The sequence below is a fragment of the Uloborus diversus genome, chromosome 8 (genome assembly GCF_026930045.1).
Source record: "Uloborus diversus isolate 005 chromosome 8, Udiv.v.3.1, whole genome shotgun sequence".
NCBI classification, from domain to species: Eukaryota; Metazoa; Arthropoda; class Arachnida; order Araneae; family Uloboridae; genus Uloborus; species Uloborus diversus.
The window spans coordinates 61,469,851-61,494,687 of record NC_072738.1 but is presented as its reverse complement, the minus strand read 5'-3'; the positions used below and the strand labels follow the sequence as shown (position 1 = coordinate 61,494,687).

The window sequence follows — 24,837 nt, the reverse complement described above, 5'->3', positions numbered from 1 at the left end:
GGCACGTCCCGCCGGGAACAATATAATCTTCCTAAACAGCCATTCCATTTCAGAACAGGCAGGGTCTGTCACATGACCATCACCGATTTTTTTGAAAAAATTACAGTAGTTACAACTAAGGAACATATGAAATATCCCAAAAGGATTTTGCAAGAAAAAATTTTTTTCTTCAGTTACAGCCTATTAAAATTCTGCACAAAATCCGCCATTTTAGAAAAAACCGGCAAAACACTCCATTTGAAATGGACACTATTTCAAAAGTATTTAACCTATTCGAATAATTCTTTTTTCTAAAAATAAATAAGGACCCATATATCCTCTAGACATCATTTTTGAAAGTTTAGTTAGATTTTTTGATAAAGAAAAAAATTCATTTTTGCAGCGAAAAAACTGCATTTTTACCGATTTTATGATTTTTTTTCTCCATGAAAAAAAGTTTTTTTACTAAACGGAGATGGCAGTCTAAAGCCCTTATATGATAGTTTCATAATATATTTTATTAGAATCCTTGGATGCATACAGCCTCGGAAATAAAATTTAAAATTTTGAAAATTTTCAAAAATTAGCGATTTTTGAAGTGATTTTACTCAAAAAACCAATTTTTTAAAAATCTAAAAATTGGCTCATTTGTACCCCATATAATGCTTAACTAGTGGATAGACACCGCATCCGGTATTTTTTCCCATAAAATGTTTTATGATTTTTTGAAAGTGACCTTATCGCCCATGGCATGCATGTAAAATAAAAATGTCTAATAATTTCAGTCACTGAAAATCTGATCATATTAATGGATTAATGCCTAATAGCTACAATGATGGTGCACTTTATCAGCAACAAATAAAATTTTACTGACTTTTAATAATATAGCAATATCAAACCGCTTTTGATGACCCAGTCAATTCGTCTTTTTGTAAGACTCTGTGTATAGCCTTTAGATAGAAGAGCCTTTGGTGATTATATTAATGACTAATTCAGTGGCTCCCAAAAGCGTTCGTACACCTTGAAATTTTGTAGTAAAACCAAAATAACGCAAAACTGAATTCGAATATGAAGTCCAATTTTTTTCACATCATTCCTATGCCATTCTGAATAAAACCCAGCAGTTTTTTTCAAAATATCTGATGACCCAGTCAATTCGCCTTTTTGTATTTCGTTATATAAATATATTTTTCTGTTGATCAGCGCCTAATTGTTATGGGAGCTGAGCTCCCATACTTCCTTATTTGTTTTACTCGAATTTTTGTATTTTTGACCGAATTCAGGCCACTTAAGCATTAAAACAAGTTCTGAAGACTATAGGAATCCTGCGCTTCTTTTGTTAGAAATTGGATCCCTGGCTATAATAGTCACCTTTAGTGAGATCTGTTTGGTTACCTCAACTTACAACCATGTTCAATTGATTACTTCTCTCATAAAACAGGTGGGCTTTTTGAATTCTTAAACTACAAGTCAGTTTTACGGTTTGAATTTTGTATAAATATTCTTACGTATAAAAGTAATCATACGAGGTAGGATCCAAAAATTATGTGACAACATTCGCCAATGACAACCAAAGCACGAAATTAAAATTAATCGTTTAAATTCATTGTATTGTTCTTCCCTTTGATGATTTCCCCTGTCGTGTAATTGAGTTGAAGAGAATGACTATTGAAAGAGAAAAAATATGATTTGTTGCTCCATATGAAAGTAACGATGAATGCATAGCTTTGGAGACGAAATAAACTATTATTTATTTTAAAAAAAAGGAAAGATTTTAACTGTTACTGATAAAGTACATCATTATCATAGCTAGTCAATAATATAATCACCAAAGCCTCTTCTACCTATAAACTACACACAGAGTCTTACAAAAAGACGAATTGACTGGATCATCAAAAGCAGTTTGTTACTGATATATTATTAAAAGTCAGTAAGATTTTAGTTGTTCCTGATAAAGTGCACCGTTTTTGTAGCTATTAGGCATTAATATAATCAGATTTTCAGTAACTGAAATTATTAGACATTTTTATTTTACATGCATGCCATGGGCGATAAGGTCACTTTCAAAAAATCATAAAACATTTTATGGGAAAAAATACCGGATGCGGTGTCTATACACTAGTTAAGCATTATATGGGGTACAAATGAGCCAATTTTTAGATTTTTAAAAAATGGGTTTTTTGAGTAAAATCACTTCAAAAATCGCTAATTTTTGAAAATTTTCAAAATTTCAAATTTTATTTCCGAGGCTGTATGCATCCAAGGATTCTAATAAAATATATTATGAAACTATCATATAAGGGCTTTAGACTGCCATCTCCGTTTAGTAAAAAAAACTTTTTTTTCATGGAGAAAAAAAATCATAAAATCGGTAAAAATGCAGTTTTTTTGCTGCAAAAATGAATTTTTTTCTTTATCAAAAAATCTAACTAAACTTTCAAAAATGATGTCTAAAGGATATATGGGTCCTTTTTTATTTTTAGAAAAAAGAATTATTCGAATAGGTTAAATACTTTTGAAATAGTGTCCATTTCAAATGGAGTGTTTTGCCGGTTTTTTCCAAAATGGCGGATTTTGTGCAGAAATTTAATAGGCTGTAACTGAAGAAAAAAATTTTTTCTTGCAAAATCCTTTTGGGATAGTTCAAATGTACCTTAGTTGTAACTACTGTATTTTTTTCAAAAAAATCGGTGATGGTCATATGACACTTTTCATACCTGCCTGCCTGATTTGAAATGGAATGACTCTAAATGTAATGTCGTACTGCGCATAATTGTAGGTTTGACCCTCTGTTTTGATGATGGTGATGATGGCATAAGAAATTTTCATTGAAAATTGCAACTACTTATATTGGAAATGGAAATGTTCAAGGACCATGGGAATTCGAGGAATATGAGTTGACTGACTGCTGCTGGTCTAGTAAGAATAATACTTTAAATCATATTAGTCCATATTGATTTTACTTGGAGGTCCATTTTCATTGCATACATAGAACAAATTATAGTTTCGCAACGAAGTTATTGGAATACCGTCTTTAATTTTAATAGAATGAATATGGACTTTAAAACGTGTTCTTAAGATAGAAAGATCGTACAGAGTTTCTAAAAGGAGATGACTTTAAGCAGACTTAAAGCATATCTGCAAGCGTTCATCTAGGAAATTACTGGAATAGTTTGATTAAAATCACCGGCAAATGTGACGATGACACCTCTCAGAATGTTGTCGCAACCTTTTAGTTCTTTTAAAGTTTCATTCACGGCTTCTATATTCAAATAGTGTGTCATCGAACATACGTCCTGCATTATAGGGCTGACCTCTTGAAGACGTTTTGCAAATGAACCATTTTTTTTCCGTATGAAGCGTACGGCGTCTTTCTGAAGTGATACATTCAAAGTAATTTAAATCTAGAGTGGTCAGTAAGTAAGTAGAATTGCTGCAATTTAGTATAAAAAAAACCCCTTGCACACACATTCTTAGTGTGCTTGTTGATCTTGGGCAGTGGTAAATTTTCAAAACTTTTTTCAGTTCTACCAGGTATGCCGATAAACATAACGTTGCCTTATGGTATCATGGGGCAGTCGCTAATCGGTCATTAATTTGTTTGCGTGATTAGAAAAGTATTTATTCAGTAAGTTGCAAATCATGTATCAATCTTGTTACAGAATCGTTTTCGTTGATTCTCGGAGGTACTGGAAAACAAAACTCTCCCGTTAACTATTCGCTTCATACAATCACGATCTTTTCTGTTTTATTTATTCATTTATTATTTTTTTATATCTGTTTTACACTCTCCTTGCAATGTGTCATCACAAAGGTATTTTTCAAATGTTTGCCATAAAGCAAAAAAAAAAAAAAAAATCGATTAGCAAGTAGGATGAATATGAGATATTGTATTAAGAGGTGAGTTTTTCTCAATCCCGGGATGTCGTTCAACCTCTTGTACTCGTTTTCGTCGGAAATACTTGCTTTTTTTACACTTTTTTGTTTTTACAATTTCTTTTGGATAGAATATTTGAAAGCTATTACTTCGTGTTATACGCTTAGATACGATCATCATGAAGAATAATTCTCCAAATCATTTTTATTTCTTTTTTTTCTCTTCTTTGAAAATTTCTTTCGTATTGAATGTTCTTTGTTCGTTAACGTTTAACTCTTAACTGTAAATAAACGGAAACTATGTGCAATTACTCTTTGACTCAAGAACTTTCTAAACTAAATACAACTTTTTTGAATTCATTAGGAGATGTTTTTTATTTTGATTTTCGTATGCATATTATACCTGAAGTAATGTGTGCAGACTTGCAATTTTTAGAAGAACGACCTCTTATTCAGATAAAGCATTTGATAGTTCTTAAGCTGACAACGTTAATCCTTTCTCTTTATCAGCACATCGCTCGAAGAGGACTTTTTGCCTGACATAAGCATTCAATCGGAATTTGTTTTTATGCATACAGGAACAAAACAGTACGAACGCACGAGTAGCAACTTATTAGTTAACCGACATCGTAATCTCATTTTCTTTTAGGCGTTTCCATCCCTCAGCAATCAGTTCAGAGAAAACATCTGACTCTTCTGTTACTGCAGATGCGGGACATACGGTACGATGATTTTACGTTTATATCAATGAAACGGTACGAAACATAAACTGGTGGCGAAGACAAACTAATGGTTTAAAAAATTAGTAAACGCACATAGATACATAATTTATAGCCTATGCCACTCAGAAATAATGCACGTTTCATATATTGAAAGAATTTTTACAAGTAATTTCAATGGTTCCGGAGATTACCTCGAATATATAAACATACAAAAAGCCATCCTCTCTCTTTATGATATTAGTATAGGTGTGTATCGTTGTAAACAGTTTTTTTTATTTCTAAGGGCAGATTGAAAAGATCTGTAGTTATAAAAGTAATCATAAAACCAAGAGCAAAGAACAAAAGTACAACAACAAGTCTATAAATCTTTCATCCTGTGTTTAGCTCTCCAATATTTCTCCCACAAGTGTCCAGAGTCCAGCGCAGAGCAGTGACTCAAATGCTTCGCATCCATTCTTGAGGACAGCACATAATGCCAAAGTTATAGATCACTTAGCGTTACCCAGGGTGCACCAAGAGGAGGTAGATCTACGTTGCGCCCGGTAGTTATAAACAGTATGTGTGCACAATTTTTTTCTACTAACATACCTACACTTTATCAATAAAAATTCTTATTTATTTAACTCATGTCATATTGCTTTGTCAGTATCAAGTGAAATTTAAACTTTTATTTATGTTACATTTTTAGTTTTGCGTTTACTTACTTTTTTTTAATGTGTAAGTGTTATTCTCGAAGGGTTTTTCGAACGTGTTTGTTCTCAACTTTTAAGCACTGTTTTTTGTTCAGAATAGTTTGTGTCTTTTTAAGTCTGAAGTCATTTCCGTTTACCTACATAGTGTACGTATTTCATTCTCTTGTATCAGTATAAGTTGACGTTGCTCAATTTACCTATTGATATTGATCTGTTTGGATATGGATTTAGTTCTTTTGCTTCAAGAAATTCACGGATAGGTCTACTTAGTTTACCGGATGGTCCTAAAAATTCAAATTGTAGCTTTCCAGAAACATTCTATTCCAATTTTGTAAGAGCCTTGTAACTGTGACTGATTGAATTCACGATTTGACATACCATTACCTGATTATGGGCAGCAGTATACCTAGATGCTAAAATATAAATGGGGCACTCAAACATTCTCGATGTGCAGTCTGGTTACGCGCAGTCTTCACCTTATCTCTTGATAACTATCCCCAACAAACCTTTTATAAAAAAAAATACTTTCTACCCTTTCAATCTAAATCCGTAGATCGTAGCTGAAGTAGCGACACGTCTGCATCTTGGAACTAAACGCCACTTTCTTCCTATGTCTGCTATGGTAAAATGGCGTGTTTTGCTTCTTGATTGTGATTTCTTATTAACTCCATGTCAGTCCACAATCAAGAAACATCAAAATAAAGAAGCAAAACACGCCACTTCAGGAAAACAGATGAAATCAGTAGTAAAAAAATACATGTATTGTCCGTTTTTCACGAGAAGGCACTTCCACCTCGAACGCAGAGTTTCATTTTACGCGGGGGAGATCGGTAAGCAATCCACGCGCTTTTAAAAGAGACAACCGGACAGCCTTAACTTGGGCGTGCATTTTATTGGGCAAATACGTCTTAGTGTCATTTACATCACTTGCTTCACTTGTCTGTTATCATTTTAGTTATTCTTGTTGTTAAAGCAGCAGTTTTTAAAAACTGCTGCTTTAACAACAAAATGCTAAGATCCGAATATACCTTCTGCCGAAAACAGCGAAATAGAATCATCGGATGTCACGTGACCGGGGAGGAGTCAAGGGCCTTCTCGCGGAAAACAGACAATATATAAAAAGCTTCTCATTTTGTATTCCCATTATAAAAAAAGGTGCATAAGGAGAACACATATGCTGTTTGCTACATATTACGTTTGGTTTTTAATTTCCAATGACGGGGTAAGAATACGAGATGTTACGAAGGAACATAGAGAATAATTAGCAGCAAAGCATCCAACGCGTAGTTAATATGTAATTATATGAGTGAAATCAGTCTTAAATAACCTCTCTCCTACCAGTATTGGAAAGTTGTTTCGGCAAACAGGTAGCATTCATGGATTCTGCGAAATTCCAAACTCTGAAAAGCTGGTTGAGCTAATATGGAAATGCGGACCCAAGCCATCATGAGCCGTCAATTTTCAAAATAAGCCCCAACCGTGGACAATTTAGTGGTGCCGCGACCCCTAGTTAAAGTAGTTGCTCGAACAGCTGAACATAAAGTATTAATTGTACAAAATATTACAAATGCACTACAAACTCACTTATGTACAAACAGGATATTCTTAAAAAATATATTTAAAAACACTGTTTAAGATTTCAAAGCAATTATTTTTCTGTTTGTGTCTTTACCTCATCAAGTTCCTTCCCCCCCCCATCGGTACAATATTAGCTAAAGGCATGTAGGTGGCACTGACATCGAAAACTTAAAATGGCGTCAATGAAAGAAATACCCACACTGTAAAAAAATTCCGAAACGTTACTGATTATTTCCGTGGTACGTTTCGTGATTTCAGAGGTTTTCACCTATTTCCCCAAAAAATCAAGTATCTTCGCAAAAAAGTTTCCTGAATTCCTAAAAGATGCACGAATGCAGACCTTGCACTGGTGTGAAAAATATTTTTTGCTACCAGTTTAAATATTGACGGAGCGTGTTTATTAAGTGTATCGGCTTTAGAATGTTTATGGCCCGTCCGGATTGACTAAGCTTCCAATGGGAGCAAATAAGTCACTGGATAGCTACAGCTTTGCGAGGCTGGAATTGCAGGCAAGGAATATGCTTGGTTCTTGCTTGCAATTTTCGCGTGGCCGTGGTTGCTCTAATACCTCTGGAGCTTTCTTGGTAAATCAGGAAGGTTCTAATCGAATAAATTAAACCTATTTAATTTTTCTTGAAGGTTCAGGACTGGCCTTAATAGGAGAGATTTCTTAATATTTCAGAAAGGTTACTGACTTTTACCAGAAAACGTTCCTGGTTTTTGTAAGATATGTTACCGGTAGAAATTGGGCACATCAGCTGCCTATTATTTTCCAGGAACGTTTCTGAATCGTTTTTACAGTGCACAGGAGTTTCGCGAGGGGTAATTTGAGGGTCAACCGCAATTTTTTCCCCCAAAAACACATATAACCAAAACTAATATGACAGTTTAGATTCATATTAAGACTGTTTTGACCAAACCCTTACCCCCCAAAAGCAAAATTCTGGCTGCGCTTGTACCTGGCACGAAGTTGAGAGTCATCTAAATCTTCTCAGAACAATGAGAGCTGCACACGTAGAAGCGTATTAACGTTAGAAAAACGCTTTTTGTGATAAGGATCAAATTATAATTAAAGAATTAGATTTAAATCAGAAGATCTGATTTTTCTCATCATGTTTTTTTTTCTTTAACAGCACACGTCTAGATAAACCGGGCCGCATAACAAACTCATAAAACTGCAAGGAGTGTTCACAGTTATGCAACCATTCTGTTGTAATAGTGTATCGGAACTGTCTGTAAGAGGCTGTTGCAATTTTGCATGTCATTTCCTTTGGTGGATACTTATTGGTATACTTGTTCATGAAAACCCTTTAAAATGAACAAATACTTGTCTCGTTATGTTCTTTCCATCATAGATCTTTTGTGAAATATCAACTGATTATTACAGCACATTAATTTAAACTAATGCATCTGCAAAACTAGCTAACCGCGAATAATTTCTTGTGTCTAGTAGCTCTCAGGAATTTTCTATTTTTGCCTCCAGATTTTTCCTGACTCTGTAATATATTTGTCTGACTTAATTGATCTAAACTTAAAATATCTTTCATAAAAAGTTGCTTGTTCTTCTTAAAATCATTCATTTTATTAGTTTTACATAGAGTTCTTAAAAAATGTCATGCTTAGAATCCGCAAATGTACGGATTTCTAACAATTATATTTGCGTTCAGCAAAAAAACATGTGAGAAATTCTTTTTGGTGGCAGATAAAGTAGTCGTTCTCTATTAACAAAGTAGTCGCTAAAAAAACATTTCAAAGCAATAACGAGCTGTACTTCCATTTCATAGATCCGGGGTTAAATCCCGACCAGAGCGTGTTTATTATCATTATTTTATTTATTTTTTGATATTCTCCTCACAAAAACTTGAGGTCGTACTCACTATAATTTTTTTTCCAAGTTTTTGATCTGCGAATCTCTGTTACAACGGTGAAATATGATCTTTTTACCTAAAATAAAAGCTTAAAACTAACAGTTTATAAGAAAAAGAAATTGTAGTGACATTTCTTAGGTAACATGAAGACAGTTGTAAAAGCACCCTAGAGACTGAGTTGCCGTTCGTTTGAGTCACCATTCTTTCATTTGGTACAGGAAATTAAACTCTTTTCACGAAACATTCTGTGTGGTAAGCTACAAATTTTCAGTGTCCAGTGCTGCTCTCGACTATAGTGCTTTAATAATGTAAGGATTGTTATACAGTCAAACTCGCTTATAACGACCCCTGATTTAACGAAAACCTGGATATAGCGAGGAAATCAGAGATACTTGGTTGCTACAATGTTAGGTTTATGGAAACTTAGCTCGCTTTTAACGAGTAAAACCCACAAAAGCGAGCAATATTTTTGTGATTCGTAAATTTCTATTGACTTTCTGCTCGCTTATACTTTTTCCTTAAATTTTCTTTGATGATGATGTCGTGTCTATGATAATGTGCATTTACATGGCTCCGAAGCTGTCGTGCACTGTAAAAACGATTCAGAAACGTTCCTGGAAAATAATGGGCAGCTGATGTGCCCAATTGCTGCCAGTAACATATCTTGCTAAATTCAGCAACCTTCCTGAAATTATCCTGGAAGCCTCCTGAAAATTCAGAAATCTTGCTGTTAAAAGCCCGTCGTCTCTCTAAAAAATTAGTGTAAACTTATGAAGGTATAATATACCAGCTTGACACATTCCTGATTTATCAAGGAAGTTCCAAGAGCATTATTGCAAAGCTAAGCCAGAATTGCTGATAAGTGACGAGAATTTTACTCGCCTGCAATTCTCACAAAGCAACGTAGCCCATACTTATTCGCTCCCTTTGGGAGCTTAATTAGTATGAACGGGTTGAAACTGAATTGAAGTCGAAACACTTTCTAAATACACTCTGTTAATCTTTAAACTGGGAGCTAAAAATATTTTTCACAACAGTGAATGGTCTGCATTCGTGCAATTGTAGCAATTCAGGAAACTTTTTGACAATAATACTTGATTTTTCCAGAATGTCGGTAAAAACCATTAAAATCCCGAAATATAACACAGAAATACCCAGCAACGTTTCGGAATTTTTTTACAGTGTAGACAGCCTTTGCAACTTAGATAGCCTTATCTATTTAAAGTAGGTCCACTGGGTCTTCTAAGCCGATGTTAAAAAGTTTGGCCTGGATTGCTGGATAACTGAAGATGTGATGACGAAGCAGTGGGATGTCATCTGGGCAATGAGGAAAAAGTTGGTGTAACTACGCTGTCCATCCGCAGAAATCCTCATCCCCTTTAAGTGATTTGTCCTAATCTGGTTATAGTAGCCGATATGGCTCTGTCACAGTTCAAATCCGGAATGGAGTTTCTTTTCGCTTGTTAACCGATTAGTCTTCGGCCAGCAACAGCGTTGGCGTCAACGAGGGTTGGGGAGTTGGATGACTGAGGAGAATTACGGGATGCCTTTGCGAGCTCATCGGCCTTCTCGTTACCAAAAATATTAACATGAGCCGGAATCCATTGTAAAATGCAGGATCTTTGGGCAGTAATGGTTTAGTTTGTGAGCTCAATGATCTGATGGCTAAGTTGACATTTGCCCTTCTGGATCGCCTGTAATGCTGATCTGCAATCAGAGAAAATGCTTCAGAGAAAATTTTCTTTAACATTCCAAAGTCAACCAATGGTAACGATAAATTATAAATCCTGAGAACAAGCGATAAAATCACTTTTTTTACTTGTGATATAACGAAACATTTAAAAATTATATACATTTGTATATGTGTATTCCTCAAAAACAATGGCATAAGAAAGAGACATTCAGACAATTCAAAACAAAGTAACCAACTTATTTGGCCTGTTCAGGGATTAAAAAGAAGAAGAAAAAAGGCAAGTACGACGAATTTTTATGATTTGTTTCACGAACTCGCTTTTTACGAGCACTCAGTTATAACGAAAAAACATCAAGTCCCTTTGCACTCGTTATAAGTGAGTTCGACTGTACTGATAAAAATCACTGGTTACAAAGACAAAATAATTGTATTTGAAGCGTGTACAAAAAATTTAATGATATGTGTGCCATTTAAGTGAAAAATGGAAGGTTTGAATAATCATCACCGAAAGAAAGCATTAAAGGAAACGCATCTGAAAAAAAATATGGGAAATGCAAGAGTATTTTTTACAAAAGGTTAATTTGATCACATTCTCGAATTTTTTTACACTTCACCTAGTTATTCTAGGAACAAAGCTTCAGAATCTTCTAAAAAGTTTTTTTTTAGAAATGCCTTGAAACATTTCTTTTTTGGAAACATTTCTCCGATTTATGCAGAGCTTGTTAAAAAGTTTCTTGCACTAGATGTCTCTAAACCTGTTCTACTTCGATATTTTTAGACACCACCACGAAACTCCATACTAACGAACTAACCGAGAAGGATTCACTTCCATTGTTGGTAATTTTAATCATACAACTACTCGTTTTTTCTCTCCCTAGTATCGATAGATTTTATCGCAATAACCACCTCTCATTACGAATATCATTTTCATCAGAGAATGTTGCTGATTGACTATAGGTGTGATGCCAACGTTTTGAACTTAAAAAATCAAATTTATTTTTTCCCTTACAGTTCCGGCGTTTATTCGGTTCTTATTATTGTACTTATTTAATTAACTAGAAAATCGCCCGTTAAGGTATGACGAGTGAAAATTTCTTCTACATTTTAACGAAGTCATTGCCTGTTTGGTGATATTTTGATTGTTGAAATTGTAACCCTAACTCCAGTGGATTATCCCTAAACTCTAGTAGGTAGCGTTCATCATTGACCGCTTTTTCGTTTCTTCATTCCCCTGAAATGACAGTCTTACCAGTAAAACAGTTAAGTTACCGGATCGAGTTCAGTCTTGTCACAATAAAGCCTTTTCCTGCAACATTACAAAAACGTATTTTCAAATTATCATTCCGTGGCGCGAGTTTTATCGTTGAGACTCGTGGGTTACTCGATCATTGGTTATTATATATATGAGGATTCATTCGGTTTTTTCCATGTCTCAGGTTGACGATTTTTTTTCTAATTGGCAAGCGTAAACCAGTGTACAACCTCTCCGAACTCGTTAAACCATGCAGCTGAATGTAAACTATGTTTGCCGTTAAATAGGTTAAGTTTTTAGTTAACAATTTTTCGATTAAGATCAAACACGTGGATTGCTGCCACTTGGAAAAAGGCTTTTTTTTTGCTTTATTTATTAATTTTGTTTTCAACCATCATTACTGAAATTCATGCGTAAAACTATAACTTGATATTATCTAAATGCGTTTCCAAAGCTTTCAAGATTTCCGATTAGTTTCTCCCCAGTGCTGCATTAATGTTCAATTTTGCTTTTTCTTTTCTTTTCTTTTTTTTTTTGTGACAAACTGTATTTATTCTCTAATTCAGATCACATCTAAGCAACAATTGCCGAGTTTAAGTTTGTGGTGCGTTATTCGTTTTCATTTTGACTTAAAAACTATGATTTTATAATGAAAAACTATCTTTATAACGTAACAAGTACGATTTTATGCCTGAGAAAAATAATTTTGCTTGGGGATGCAATGAATTAAGTTCGAAAATGAAATTAGTTATCTAAACGTCTTGTTCCGATCTGAGTCAATCGTACTAGAAATTTTTTCTAAAAGTTTTCCAACACTTGTAGATCATAAGTATATAAAAAATATTCAACAACAACTTTCAATTGAATTTTGGATAATTTAAAATTTGTTTGCTATTTTTGGTCAAATATGCTTCATTGTTATATGGAGCAAATGTGAAGTGTGTTGCTGATTTATGTGGGAATTTTGTATGATTTTAAAGTTAAGTGAGATACTTGTGACACATAAATCTAATCTTACCCTTTATCATAATAATTTGATTCAGTAACCCTATATTTTCAGTTGAACAGACACATATATTGAATATTTTACTAAAAATATTAAATTAAATTGGTATTTAATTTAATATTGGCATTTGGTATAGTCATCACTGTGCGTCCGTTTTAAAGCAATCATATCTGTACTACGAACAAGAAAGAAACTTTAATGATAATTTGTCTGAAGATCTCTAGCTTTCCTTTCGAAAATGATTCATTCTTCAATTGAATTGATCCGATTATAAAAGCATGCAATAATTTTGTGCTACAGTTACTCTCATCACATTTCATTTCTTTCGTCTAATTAACTGGAGAAAATTTTAGTACCTGCAAGTGGAATAATTCTAGTGATCATGTCCTCTGTAATTAAAATTTCACACAAATGAGACTATTTTCAATAAAATGGCGGACTGACAGAACGATACACTTCAAATGGATTATGTTTAGGGGCTGTCCAGAAATGACGGAACGCACGTTTTCAAAAAATGTGACCCCTCTCTCCCTTTTGTCATGATTAGTCTTTTCCCTTTCATCACTTGTCACGCTGTTTTTCTAAGGCATATTTTTATCTAAAAAAAAATGCGTCACACTTCCTGTAACACCGTTGTCACAAATTTACAATATTGCAAACCCCCTTAACCATAAAAATATTATAATTGGAGCACTCCCCTTCAGTGGCGTAGAAAAAAACTTTTTATGGGGGGGGGGGATCATAGGAAATTTTCCGAAATTGAAGACCGAAAAGCTCAATGTTAGGTTCTTGCATGTGTGTTAACACATAAAGTTTGCTGCCTCGTGGGGGCACGGGGGTTAAGACCGCCCAATCCTCCCTTTGGCTACGCCACTGTTCTCCTTCCTTAAAAGCGTGACTGCATTTACAGACGCCCTCCCCTAGCAAGCAGGAAGTATTCTCAAAAGTTCAGAAACTAGAGTTTTAAACAAAATTAGTAATAACTTTTCTTTTTTACATTCTAAACAAAATATTTGTTTCTGCTCTTGGAAAGTTTCTGTAAAGCTCTCATTGCATTTAATTGAACTTTAGAGCTAAATATTCGGTTGCAGATTGAAAGAAGAAAGCTGATTTTCACTGGGATTTTTGAAAGAAAAAAATATACAAGTAAGAATAATGAGGGTCAAGAAATGATATATTTAACAAAGGCATGCTGAAACTCTTAATTTCTCATTTATGCCAATGTGCAAGTGTTTGAAAACGGATTCAAAAAATAATAATTAATCCCATATTTGGATTATTTAAATAATGTAAATTACAATTGAAATTATTTATAAAATCCGAGAAAATTTAAAATTTTAAAAATTTTAAAGCTTTTCATATTTTTCTCGAACTTTTTTTCATTTCTTGAATTCAACAACAATGTTTAAAAAAATAGAAAAAAGATTTAAAAATATGTTTTAAACTCATTTAGGTCAAAGTATGGCTTGATGCAAAGTGTGCAACCTCTGTTGTTTTTGCTCCTGTGAAGTACGATACTTTTACATAATGTGATGTTTTGCTACATTTTATCAATTGGAACAGTGACCTAAAGTTTTTGGATAATATACTGCCTGTGTGTTTTTATCTCTAAATTTATGGATAAGTCCACTCTATTTAGTATTTTTAGCTGAATATAAGTTTTTCTCTCTTTAAGCTATATATGTTACCTGGAAAATAAACAGTGTGAAAAAATGTTCATAAAATACTGTAACACGTGAGACCATGAATTTTACTTTTTATGGAAAGATTCACAAAATATCAAAGAAGTAGGGAATGTGGGGCGAAGTGAAATAGCGGGGCAAAGTGAAATGAATAAATATTTTCAGTTTGAACCACCACATATTAAGCAACATTTTAATTAAGACCTTAAATATATGACTGATTCCGGTCAAAACATAGATTGCTATAATGATGAAGTTATATAATTAACGTGTAATTTTCAAAATTTGACCTACCTATATTGTAGGATTTTTTGATCAGTCAAAAATATTTTTTTTTAAATAAAATTATAAAGATTTTGCAATTAACATTTTAAAGAATTATTGAAATCTACTAATGTCCGGTGCAGTACTAATTTGATTAGTATTAGGTATGGTTTGATTTTAAATGTTTAATACAATTTGGCGGTATTTGTGTGCCCGCGGGGCAAAGTGGGTGGGGCAAGATGAAATGGTTTATTTCGTTTAGTTATTCATTAAATTATTAAATCACTTATGCATTCAGACATGAGTTCATTCACTCACATTCTTTCACTTATGTATTCATTCATTCACTTATTTTCTAATTCATTCACTTTTTTACTCACTCATTTTACTTTTATCATACATTAATTAATTTATTTATTGATTAGTTTAATTTTTCATTATTTATTTATTTGTTTATTAATTTGATTTTATCTAATCATTCATTTTATTTAATTATATTTAGTATTCAAATAGAAAATATTTCATTGGGAAAATATTTTATTTTTCACTTTCCCCATGAAAAAAGGTGAAATTTTTTTTTTTTTTTTGAAGGTATAAATTTATTGCCAAAAATGAAAAATAATATTTCACTACAAGTTTTAGTACACAATACATTGTTCACTACAAATTGCACATTTTACATTTATGTTACATTGTACATTTATGCACAGTAATTTTCAAAATAAATTTCCAATTTGTTCGGTTTTCAAAAGTTAAGCTATCTTAAATATTTTAACTTGCCCCACATTCCCCTATATTGTTGTGACAGCTCAAGAAAAGAAATACCAAAAATTATAATTCACACTGTGGAAGATATCCTTTTATTTATCATTAGATACTTTTCATAGATACATTTTGTAACATTTTCATCATGAATCAAAAACATTTTTTAGTATTCATGCGTATTTCTTCACGGAGCTCAGTGACAAAAACTCCTGATGTTAGAAAATATTCGAGAATATTTGGAAACATTGCGATTGGGATGGAAACAGTTTTGGAAGAGAAAATAAACGCAGAGAAAACAGGATCAATACGTGACGTCAAAGATCGAGAAACCTCCCATTCTCTCCTATACTAATGATTTATACATCTAAATGATGCTTTAAGAACGCTTCTTGAAAATTATTTCTGATGTATCTATCTCCTGTCTGTGCTACTTTCCAAGAAGTCGAAGAATGCACGCTTTCCAGGACCACCAAGGAACTCTGAGAGTCTTTTAGAAAGTGCCTCACGCATTGCATATCTCTTTCCAGGACCTCCTAGGAATTCTGAAACCCTTTTTCCAGGACCACCAAGAAATTCTGATACTCTTTTATCAGCACTGTTGGAATAATCAGCAGTTCTCTTGCCTGGACCACCAAGGAACTCGGATACTCTCTTCCCAGGGCCACCCAGGAACTCAGAAACTCTTTTTCCAGGTCCTCCGAGGAACTCTGAAACTCTTTTCCCAGGTCCCCCTAGAAACTCCGACACCCGCTTTCCAGGGCCGCCAAGGAATTCGGATAGTCTTTTATTTGCTGTTCCATCGGGCATCCAGTCTGCCTGGTAGGTGTCTTCTGGATCTGAAACAGCAACTGTTATTGGTACATTTAAAAGCAATATGTTTCCTTAAATGGACTAGTTTGAGTCGGAGAGAATATATGCAAGTAAGAGTTTATTTGGATGGGATGGGTAAGACAAAGAGACAGAGTAGAAAGTGCTAACATATAAGAAAAAAAAAATCTGTGTGTACAGTGAAAATAGGAGAAGTTCAACTTTTTATCAACTTCAAGATAAAAACTTTTTAGCTGTTGTTCTGTATTGATTAGAATGTTTTTAGATTTATAAAAACTACAAATCTCTTAGGTTACTCATAACTTCTGCGCGTTCTAAAGATACCTCACAAATCATGATTAATTACCTTCAACTCAAATTGATTACATTTTAATGTAAACTATAGTCAGAGATATATTATTCTGTACTAATTTATGGTTGTAGTTTGTTTTATAAGTTATTGGCTAATCAAATTTAAAATTATTTTTAATGTTTTTTTCATAATCATAACTTGCGCAATTTCCGAAAATGCTATTAAAATTGTAAGAAAAATATTAAGTAATTGAGAACCAGTATAGACGAGTTCGAAGAAAAAATTAAGAATTAAAATTTGGAGAGTTCGAAATAATAATATAACTTATATGACTAAGTTGTCTTTTTGACGTCATTGCTTTAAAATGCAATTTAAAATACAATGTTATCGTAAACCCAATAAAGTTCTTAAAATCTATAACAAAAATCACAATCATAATTAGTTAGAAAAACTAGTCTAGCAGTTTAAACCTGTAATCTATTATCACAATCAAAGTAGCAAATAATCTTTCAGTAATAATAATAGGAGTTATTCAGAAAATTAGTCGCCTTTATTCTGTCCTAATAACTACATAAATCATACTGACCATACTTCTGCACAACAAGTCTATAACATATACACATATAAACACAAGAAGAAAATTTCTAAAGTTGGGGTTGGGAACGGGCAAATAAAAAAACATTAAAGTCACAAATAATGCAGCAAAATTAAAAACTTATAATTTTTAGATCCATTTTTCAAATATAAACTTAAAAAAGGACTGGATATGACTACTAGATATGATATATAAAATAAATAAACCTTTGTACAAGAAAATAAATGTAAAAATGCATTAAAAATCCCTAGTTTCCAAAAGAAAAAAATACAGATATACGTGTTTCTCTAAACCTTTTAACTTGGAGCACATTCTGCACTTTTTCTCAGGTCAGTGATTATTATTATTATTATTATTATTGCTTTTTATAGTTTTTTTAAAACTTTGAATGTAAGTATGACTGCTCTAATTGCATGTATCATTCAAGTTCATATTCAAGGAATGTAATCACATTTCACTTTCATCACAAGCATATGCTTCACACATAAACAATAGAAAAAAATAATCAAGTTCAAATAGTCCATCCTGTTAAATGTAGTTGAAAAACATATAGCTGATATAATTATTCTGAATTGACTGCAATGAGTAATGAAAGTAAACGGAGAAATTTATAAAAAAAAAGTAAAAAAAAAAACTAACAAGAGCCACAGAGCAGAGAATTTTCAAATTAATTTTCAGAGAAATAAATACATTTGTAAACTATTTTTTTAATCAAATTTTTAGCCAAAAATTGACTCATCTATGTTCACCATAGATGTGTCATCTCAGCAAATTATCATATTTATCTTATTTTTTGTTTGTTTGTTGTTCATGTACTGCTTACCTGTGACGTCACTGAATACACGGCAGTCGCTCATTTCTCCACACTGCAGGAAATCAAAGAGGCTGTAAATAGCTTTTTACAGAGCAAAAATTACAGTCAGTGTTTAGTTTCAATTAACTATTTCTTTAGCTAACGATAAAGAAAATTAAATTTTTACGCTGCATGAATGTAGGTGAAGTTCGTTCAACTAAAGTATAAAAAAGGGATAAACATTTAAAAATATCTATTTTTTTTTAATTTGTTTAAAAACAGGTAAAAGCACGTCTATCTCTAGTTTGATTACTGCCAAGGTCAAAGATTAATATGGGTTCCTACTCTGGATCTTGTTAAAGCAACGGTTAAGATTAATTTATATGTTTTGGGAAGCATTTGTTTCCTAAAACTTACTGTAACATTTAAAACATTTTGCTTGATGAATCTGACATCTTATTTTAGAGGCTACTTATTCTGTCAGAGTAAAGTAATGAAAGGTGAAGTCACCCAGGTCGACTATTGGGCAAACTCTAAATATGTCCAATTTTTGCATAATCAATGAAAGCTGGAGTCACAAATTTTAAAAAAGGAAAAAAAAAAGGTTATCATAATTAAATGAGACAATAGAAACAGATTTTATAATTAATGTAATTTAAAAATAGAGGAAATTTGGATGTTACATTTCTTGAACCGCATTTGTTTCGTGTTTTGGTCTTCCGTGTTATTTAATTTTTTTTTTCACATAAAAAACGGCATGTGCTGGGAAATAGTCCAAGAAATGTTGTGGTTGACTCGAACTTTGCTAAATTAACATTTGTAAGAGAAATCGTGTAGTAAAAGTATCATTTTATATTAAATAACATATTATTTTCTACTTTTATTCAAAATATGTTCTGAGTTTTGGGTTTTTTAATTTTTACCATTTTTGTATAGTGTTCTTAACCTACCACTTTATACTGAATAAATTTCTGTTTTTAATGTAAAATATGTTCTGAATTTTAGACTTTTAAAAGTATTTACCATTCTCCTTGTATAGCATAGAAAAAACTTTTTTGGGAACAAAACCTGTTTTTATTAAACTATATAGTACATTTGCGGATTTTTTTCAAGGGTGAGTAATATTTTCCATTAGCTTTAAAGTGACATATGTTAAAAAAAATATTTAATATGCATACTTAGTTTTTTAGAGCCGTAAATACACCATTAAATAAAATTATTTTCTATCTGAATTCTCAGAGAATGACAGAACTAAAGCATGGAATAGGCATAGGGTAAATTGTAAGAGACAATGATTTCTACATATTACAAAAATAAAATATTCTAAAATTCAAGGCAATCTAAACAGTTCTTAAAAATTTAATAAGTAAGTTAACACATTACTAATAATATCGTAGATAAATATTTTAAGATCGATAATTATATAAATCGAAAATAAAGCAGGTATTTTCAAAAGAGATTTCTTTTGGGAAAACTTTTTACTGTAATATATGCATCGTTCACGCACAATGCACGCTCAAAACTATCTGTAAATTATCAAGAAACTCATCAAGTAACTCTTCTTTTGAAGTTAAGAGGGTTATAAAGCAAAATCAACAAACTGAAAAATATTCAGGAGAGCTACAACTAATCCTCAATCGCTTGGTGTTCGAAAGTGCTAAGTCATCGAATTTCCAAAAATATTTTACATTTAATTTAAAAAATCTTATCCCTTTATTTTATTTGTAAGTATTCGACTGCTCAGTGAAGTTTTTTTTTTAAATGTAAAATGCAATGTAAGTGTATTAAAAGAAAATCTAGTACCTTTAAACCGTCTTCTGTAATTTTTTTCTAGGGATCTGCAAAATGTTTTTACAAAAACACGATTTTTCAATTCTACTATATACCAGAAGTTACCGTTAAAGGGTAGGTTCAAAGCAATCACAGAGGCACTATTTATATACAATGAAAGTGTTGAAAAACTGTACGCAGACAATTTTAAATTTTCTTGAACAAAAGACGATTTTCACACGTAAGACAATGTCAGATATTTAGAAGATTCCAGAATAAAAGTTGTATACAGCAACGCACTATATGAAAATTTGCGCACTATATGAAAATTGAATATGAACATTTTTTTTTTCTTGAAATATTAGATAACAATTGTCCAACTGTTATTTCATAACTAACTTCCGAAATAATGTCTCTCTAATAATCTCTGTCTCAAAATAGGACGTACTTCCTGCCTTCTCCAACAAATACTTTGTCTCTTATTCAGATTCACAATATCTGAAATATCCTGAACAAAAAGTCCCAATACACGGATCTGATGTACGAGAGCAGGAAAAGAAATTCATGATTGCCATTTCATGATCTGCAACCTAATCCAAACGCATTGGCGCTACGATGGTCGTACGTGATCCAATATGTAGAAAACTTATCACTAAAAGCTCTGTGGAATTGCACAATTGAGGATATTTCTTCAAAAAAAAGTTACAAAGTTTGAATACAAAATTGTATTAACGTGATTTACAAGTGTAAATCCCATAATGTCATAATATTTCTTTCTTCCTTTTTCATTTTTTCTTTATTGTACTTCAGGGGTAGAACCAACTGTAGTAATTTAATAGTATGAAGTCCAATTCTAGAAATTAAAAATGGTGAACTACAACAAATAATAATTAGTTTTCTCCAAAGTGAGGAAGAATATAACTCGAAACTAATCAGGTTATGGGAATATAGGAAGTTAAACCAACATATTTGCATGAAGAAATGATAGCAAGTCAAGGAGATTACGAAATATTTTGGGTAAAATGTGCATCTGCAGATTATTATTTTTCTTAATAGAAAGCGAATTTAAAAAAAAAAAAAAACGAATTTCAAAAATTAAAACTCAAATAAAAAAGCAATGGAATATCTTTCTTTAAAAATTTATTGGCTAAAATAGGAATAAAATATCTATTGCCTTTGTAATAGATATTTTATAAATAAAGTTTTAAAAATCAATTTTGAGAATATATATGCGTATCTTTTGGTGTTTCCATTGCAGAAATTTTTCCTTTTAATCAATATTTTGGATTTATTGATTGTGAGATTTATTTTAACTATTGGCATACACCACTCCCTCATTTATATAGAAGGCGCAAGGTGGAATTGCACTAATGAGAAACGGACAAAGATGGAGCCTGCGATCAGAGAAATTAGATTAGATATTATTTTTGTCGCATTTGTAATACCACAACACAGTAAATTCGAAGGTTATGCCTTCTTGGTTATAAGATGAGAATCACTGGCACTGAAAATTGTTCAGCATTGTTGTAAGGACTGAACGTATGGGATAGAAAATACACATTTTCAGACGTTTTCTTTGCTGTTCAGATTGCCTTGAATTATCACACTATATGCTTATTATCACGAAAATACTAATTTTACTATCATAAAATAAATAAATCCAGATTATCATGCATTATAATTCTATCCATGCTTACTTCACAAACAAACTTCATGCATTGGCATCTAATCTTTATGCATCAAACATTCAAGAACACTAAATGGCTCTGACACAGTGAATATAAAATATGTATAAACTACGAAAATAAGAAAAAAATTGTATCAAGACGCAAAAACAAAATAAGTAAATGATAAACTAGAAATTTATGCATAGTACTATTTTAGATTTAATTATTGCGAAATCAATTTGAAATGCCGTCAATATTGATGAAGATATTAGTTATCCAGAGCGCTGCTCAATCCTTAATTGACTTTGTTTCAGATGAAGCATTTACTTTTTTTCTGTCAAAAAAACTCTACTTATTAATTCAATGAAAAAAATACGTTTCCCAAGCAATGAGTAAATTGTGTACTGATAAAGTATCGAAATGTTTTAACAGCGGGTAAATTCTTATTATAAGCGAAAGTTTTTATTTCGAAAATGTCCAAAATAATTTGTTGCAGTTCAATTTAGGCACAACTGTCTCAATCGAAATTTAGTTTCGTTTTTGAATCACAATCAATGAGCATGTATCAGAGAAAAGCTTTGCCAATAGTAGAACTATTTTGCAAGTACTAATTTCTGGTGATAAGTTGCAAGGTTCAAGTTGCAAGGATGTTACAGCGATAATAAGGAGTGTTCTGTGGAATACAGAAGGACATACTAAGCCATCCTGATGTGATATTAGTTCAGGAGTTTACTGATTAAAGCAAACAAAGAAAAAAAAATATGGGCTCATATAAAACACTGCTCCATGCACAAAACGAACACTAATAAAAACATACAAAATGACTATACACTATTCTACGAAATCATGCAATGCTGTAATACGGGGCATAATTATTTTATGTCATGTAGCTTCTACTGAAGGTCAGAGTGGAAAAAATGCTAGATTTTATCGAGTAATACCTTTTTTATTTTTTGTATTTCTGTTTTCGTCCCTCCAAATAAATTAAAACATATTATTTCTTTTATGTCTTTTCATTGAAGGAATCCAATTTCTAAATTAAGTCACTAGATTATTCTTAAGCCCTGAATTGTGGAATAAGTAGCGACGCGTCCGTCATCTTAGGACTAAACGATGCTTTCTTCCAATGTCTGCTATAGTGAAGTAGCGTATTTTGCTTCGGAATTGTGGATTCTACTTTCTTCCATGTTATCCCAAATCAAAACACACTACTTCATTACGGTAGATATTGGAAAAAAAAACAGCATTTCTCCCCAAAATGGCGGACGTTTTGCTACTTATTCTATGATTCAGGATTTAGTTTGTTCAACTGACACATAAAAGTAGCTTCTTAAACCTATTACATTGAAGAAATAATGTTTATAAAATAGCAAATTTTCCATGGTTTTAAGAATTGCATTTACTGATTTAGAAGTTATTTTATGCGTAAATTATGCATTTTAGTAATATCAATTTTCAAAACTTAAAATTGAGTTTAATGCGTTTATATTTATTTAAATTTTAATATGCTTTTAAAATTTGAAAACTTTAAACTAGAATTTATAATTTTAAAACGAGATCATTTATTTGCTTATATTATGTTGTAGGTAAACATTTCATTTGCTTGGATTTGCTATCTCTAAGTAACAGTTAGGATTAGTTTTATTTGTATTCATCATGCAAAGCTCATTTTACCGTTTTATTTGATCTAAAATAATAATTGGTCGCAATACCCTTGCTATGCATACATAGGCATGCACATGGTAACGTTTAGGTTAACAACTAGAAATGCGAAAAAAAAAAAAAAAAAAAAAAAAAAACTTAACTACGTGACATGTTTTCAGTGCAATACGACTTTTCTGATCATCACATTCACTTGCATAAAAATCCTGTAGTTAGTCTTTGCGTTAGGTAATTTAGGATCTGTGTTGCAAATAAAGCATAAGCGCATTTTGCACTTCAAGTTTTTTATTTACTTTACGAAAGTATAGTTGTTAGCGTTGCAAGGAAACCGTTCAATATTTTGGCTACCTTTTTAAAGCACGGAAATTAAGGTGACATTTACCGTTAAAAGTAATGTGATTGCAAAATAATAATTGTTTTTGTCATCTCAAAACCAATTATTATTTTACAGCAAATAGTGTTCTGTGTAAAACATTTAATAACGGTAAAAAGCAATTTAATTGTACATAAAATTTGATAATTCTGTTAAATTTGCAAACACTTTGAGAAACTGTAGGTTACCTCGTACAGTACAAATGTAAATAAAGACGAAAAGAGGCAAAATATTGCAAGATTAGATATCTTTTATTCGAAATATTTTTTAAAAAGAATTTGCAATCATCAAGAAAAGTCGTATGCACTTATATGACCTTTGATGTAAAATTAACCTTTCAACTAAAAGTACTTAAGATAGAACTAATACGAATCATCATTTCGTACAACATTCTTCCGTAATGTACAGATTAATACTTACTTCTTGTTGATCTTGTTGCTTATAATTTTTAGACTTTTTTTAAACATATTTACTAGTTTTGAATTAACACTAGAATAACGTTCTATTTTCATATGGAAATAAACCTGTTGTGAAATTTGTGGTCTATAAATTTTAAGTATAAAAACAAGAATAGTGTTGCTGATTCTTAATTAAAAAACAAAAAACTAGCTATATATTTAACAAAAACTACTAATTTCAAAGTGTAGTCCAAAAAAAAAAAGAAAGTAAACGGTAGTACTATCATTTCAGTCTGTCGCACTGAAGTTATGGTTTCAGTATAGGCATAGGGTATAAACTTTAGATTGAAATGCCTCACAAAAGAAATGCTTTTGCACTTTTCAATACAATTTTTCGAAAGTCATTCAAAACTGTATTTGAATAAATGAAACTAAGAAGTTTCAATACAGTTCATAATTTAAATTTTATCTTACATCACTATGAAAACTATTAAAAAAATGATAACACAGTTTTAGAGCAAGAAAGAAGATTCAGATTCACACTCTACTTCACAAAGACTCAACTTCACCATTCAAGCAAAAAAAAAAAAGGTAGTTTTTGGTTACTGCCATGTCAACTTTATTTCGTCTATTTTTTTACATTGAAAATTCTTTTAGTCTCCTTGATACATCAGCAATATAATTGGGCTAACATAGAAACGTAACTTATGAAATTTAATCAGACCCTTAACCTTTAAACTACCAAAATTTTCAAATTCAAAAACTCATTCATTGCCAGTTTTATCATCTCACGATACATTGCACTTAAAATTTAAGTCTCAGTCAATTGCAAACACATTCAAAACAGAAATTGAAACAGAAAACTTTTTTTTCTGCTTTTCGGTCAACACATTTCATCAATCATGCACATAAATACATTTAAACAACGATAAATGTAACACATCAGGCAAATATTATTTCAGTTTTATCAAAATGCAAACATTTAAATATACACCAATTCAAAATGCTTTCATAATTACACCTCGGAAGCTGTAAAAAGAATCGTAATGTGAGGAAAAATATACAAGTGACTCAATGACAAC

At 31.8% G+C, this 24,837-nt stretch overlaps 2 protein-coding genes across 2 annotated transcripts in view; both read right to left on the bottom strand.

The window, feature by feature from the left end:
- LOC129228383 (uncharacterized) overlaps positions 1-17,949 on the bottom strand; it is a gene marked incomplete at its 3' end in the record, with an annotated part of 41,517 nt that extends 23,568 nt beyond the window's left edge. Inside the window, exon 1 of the mRNA XM_054863060.1 lies at positions 17,916-17,949. Within this exon, the coding sequence (XP_054719035.1) occupies positions 17,916-17,949 (34 nt within the window). The remainder of the gene's footprint in view (positions 1-17,915) is intronic.
- Positions 16,118-24,837, bottom strand: part of LOC129227657 (protein PRQFV-amide-like) — an 86,549-nt gene continuing 77,829 nt past the window's right edge. Inside the window, exons 4-5 of the mRNA XM_054862248.1 lie at positions 17,916-17,958; positions 16,118-16,213 (exon numbers count right to left, since the gene is read on the bottom strand). The gene's annotated coding sequence lies outside the window, so the exon portion shown is untranslated. The remainder of the gene's footprint in view (positions 16,214-17,915; positions 17,959-24,837) is intronic.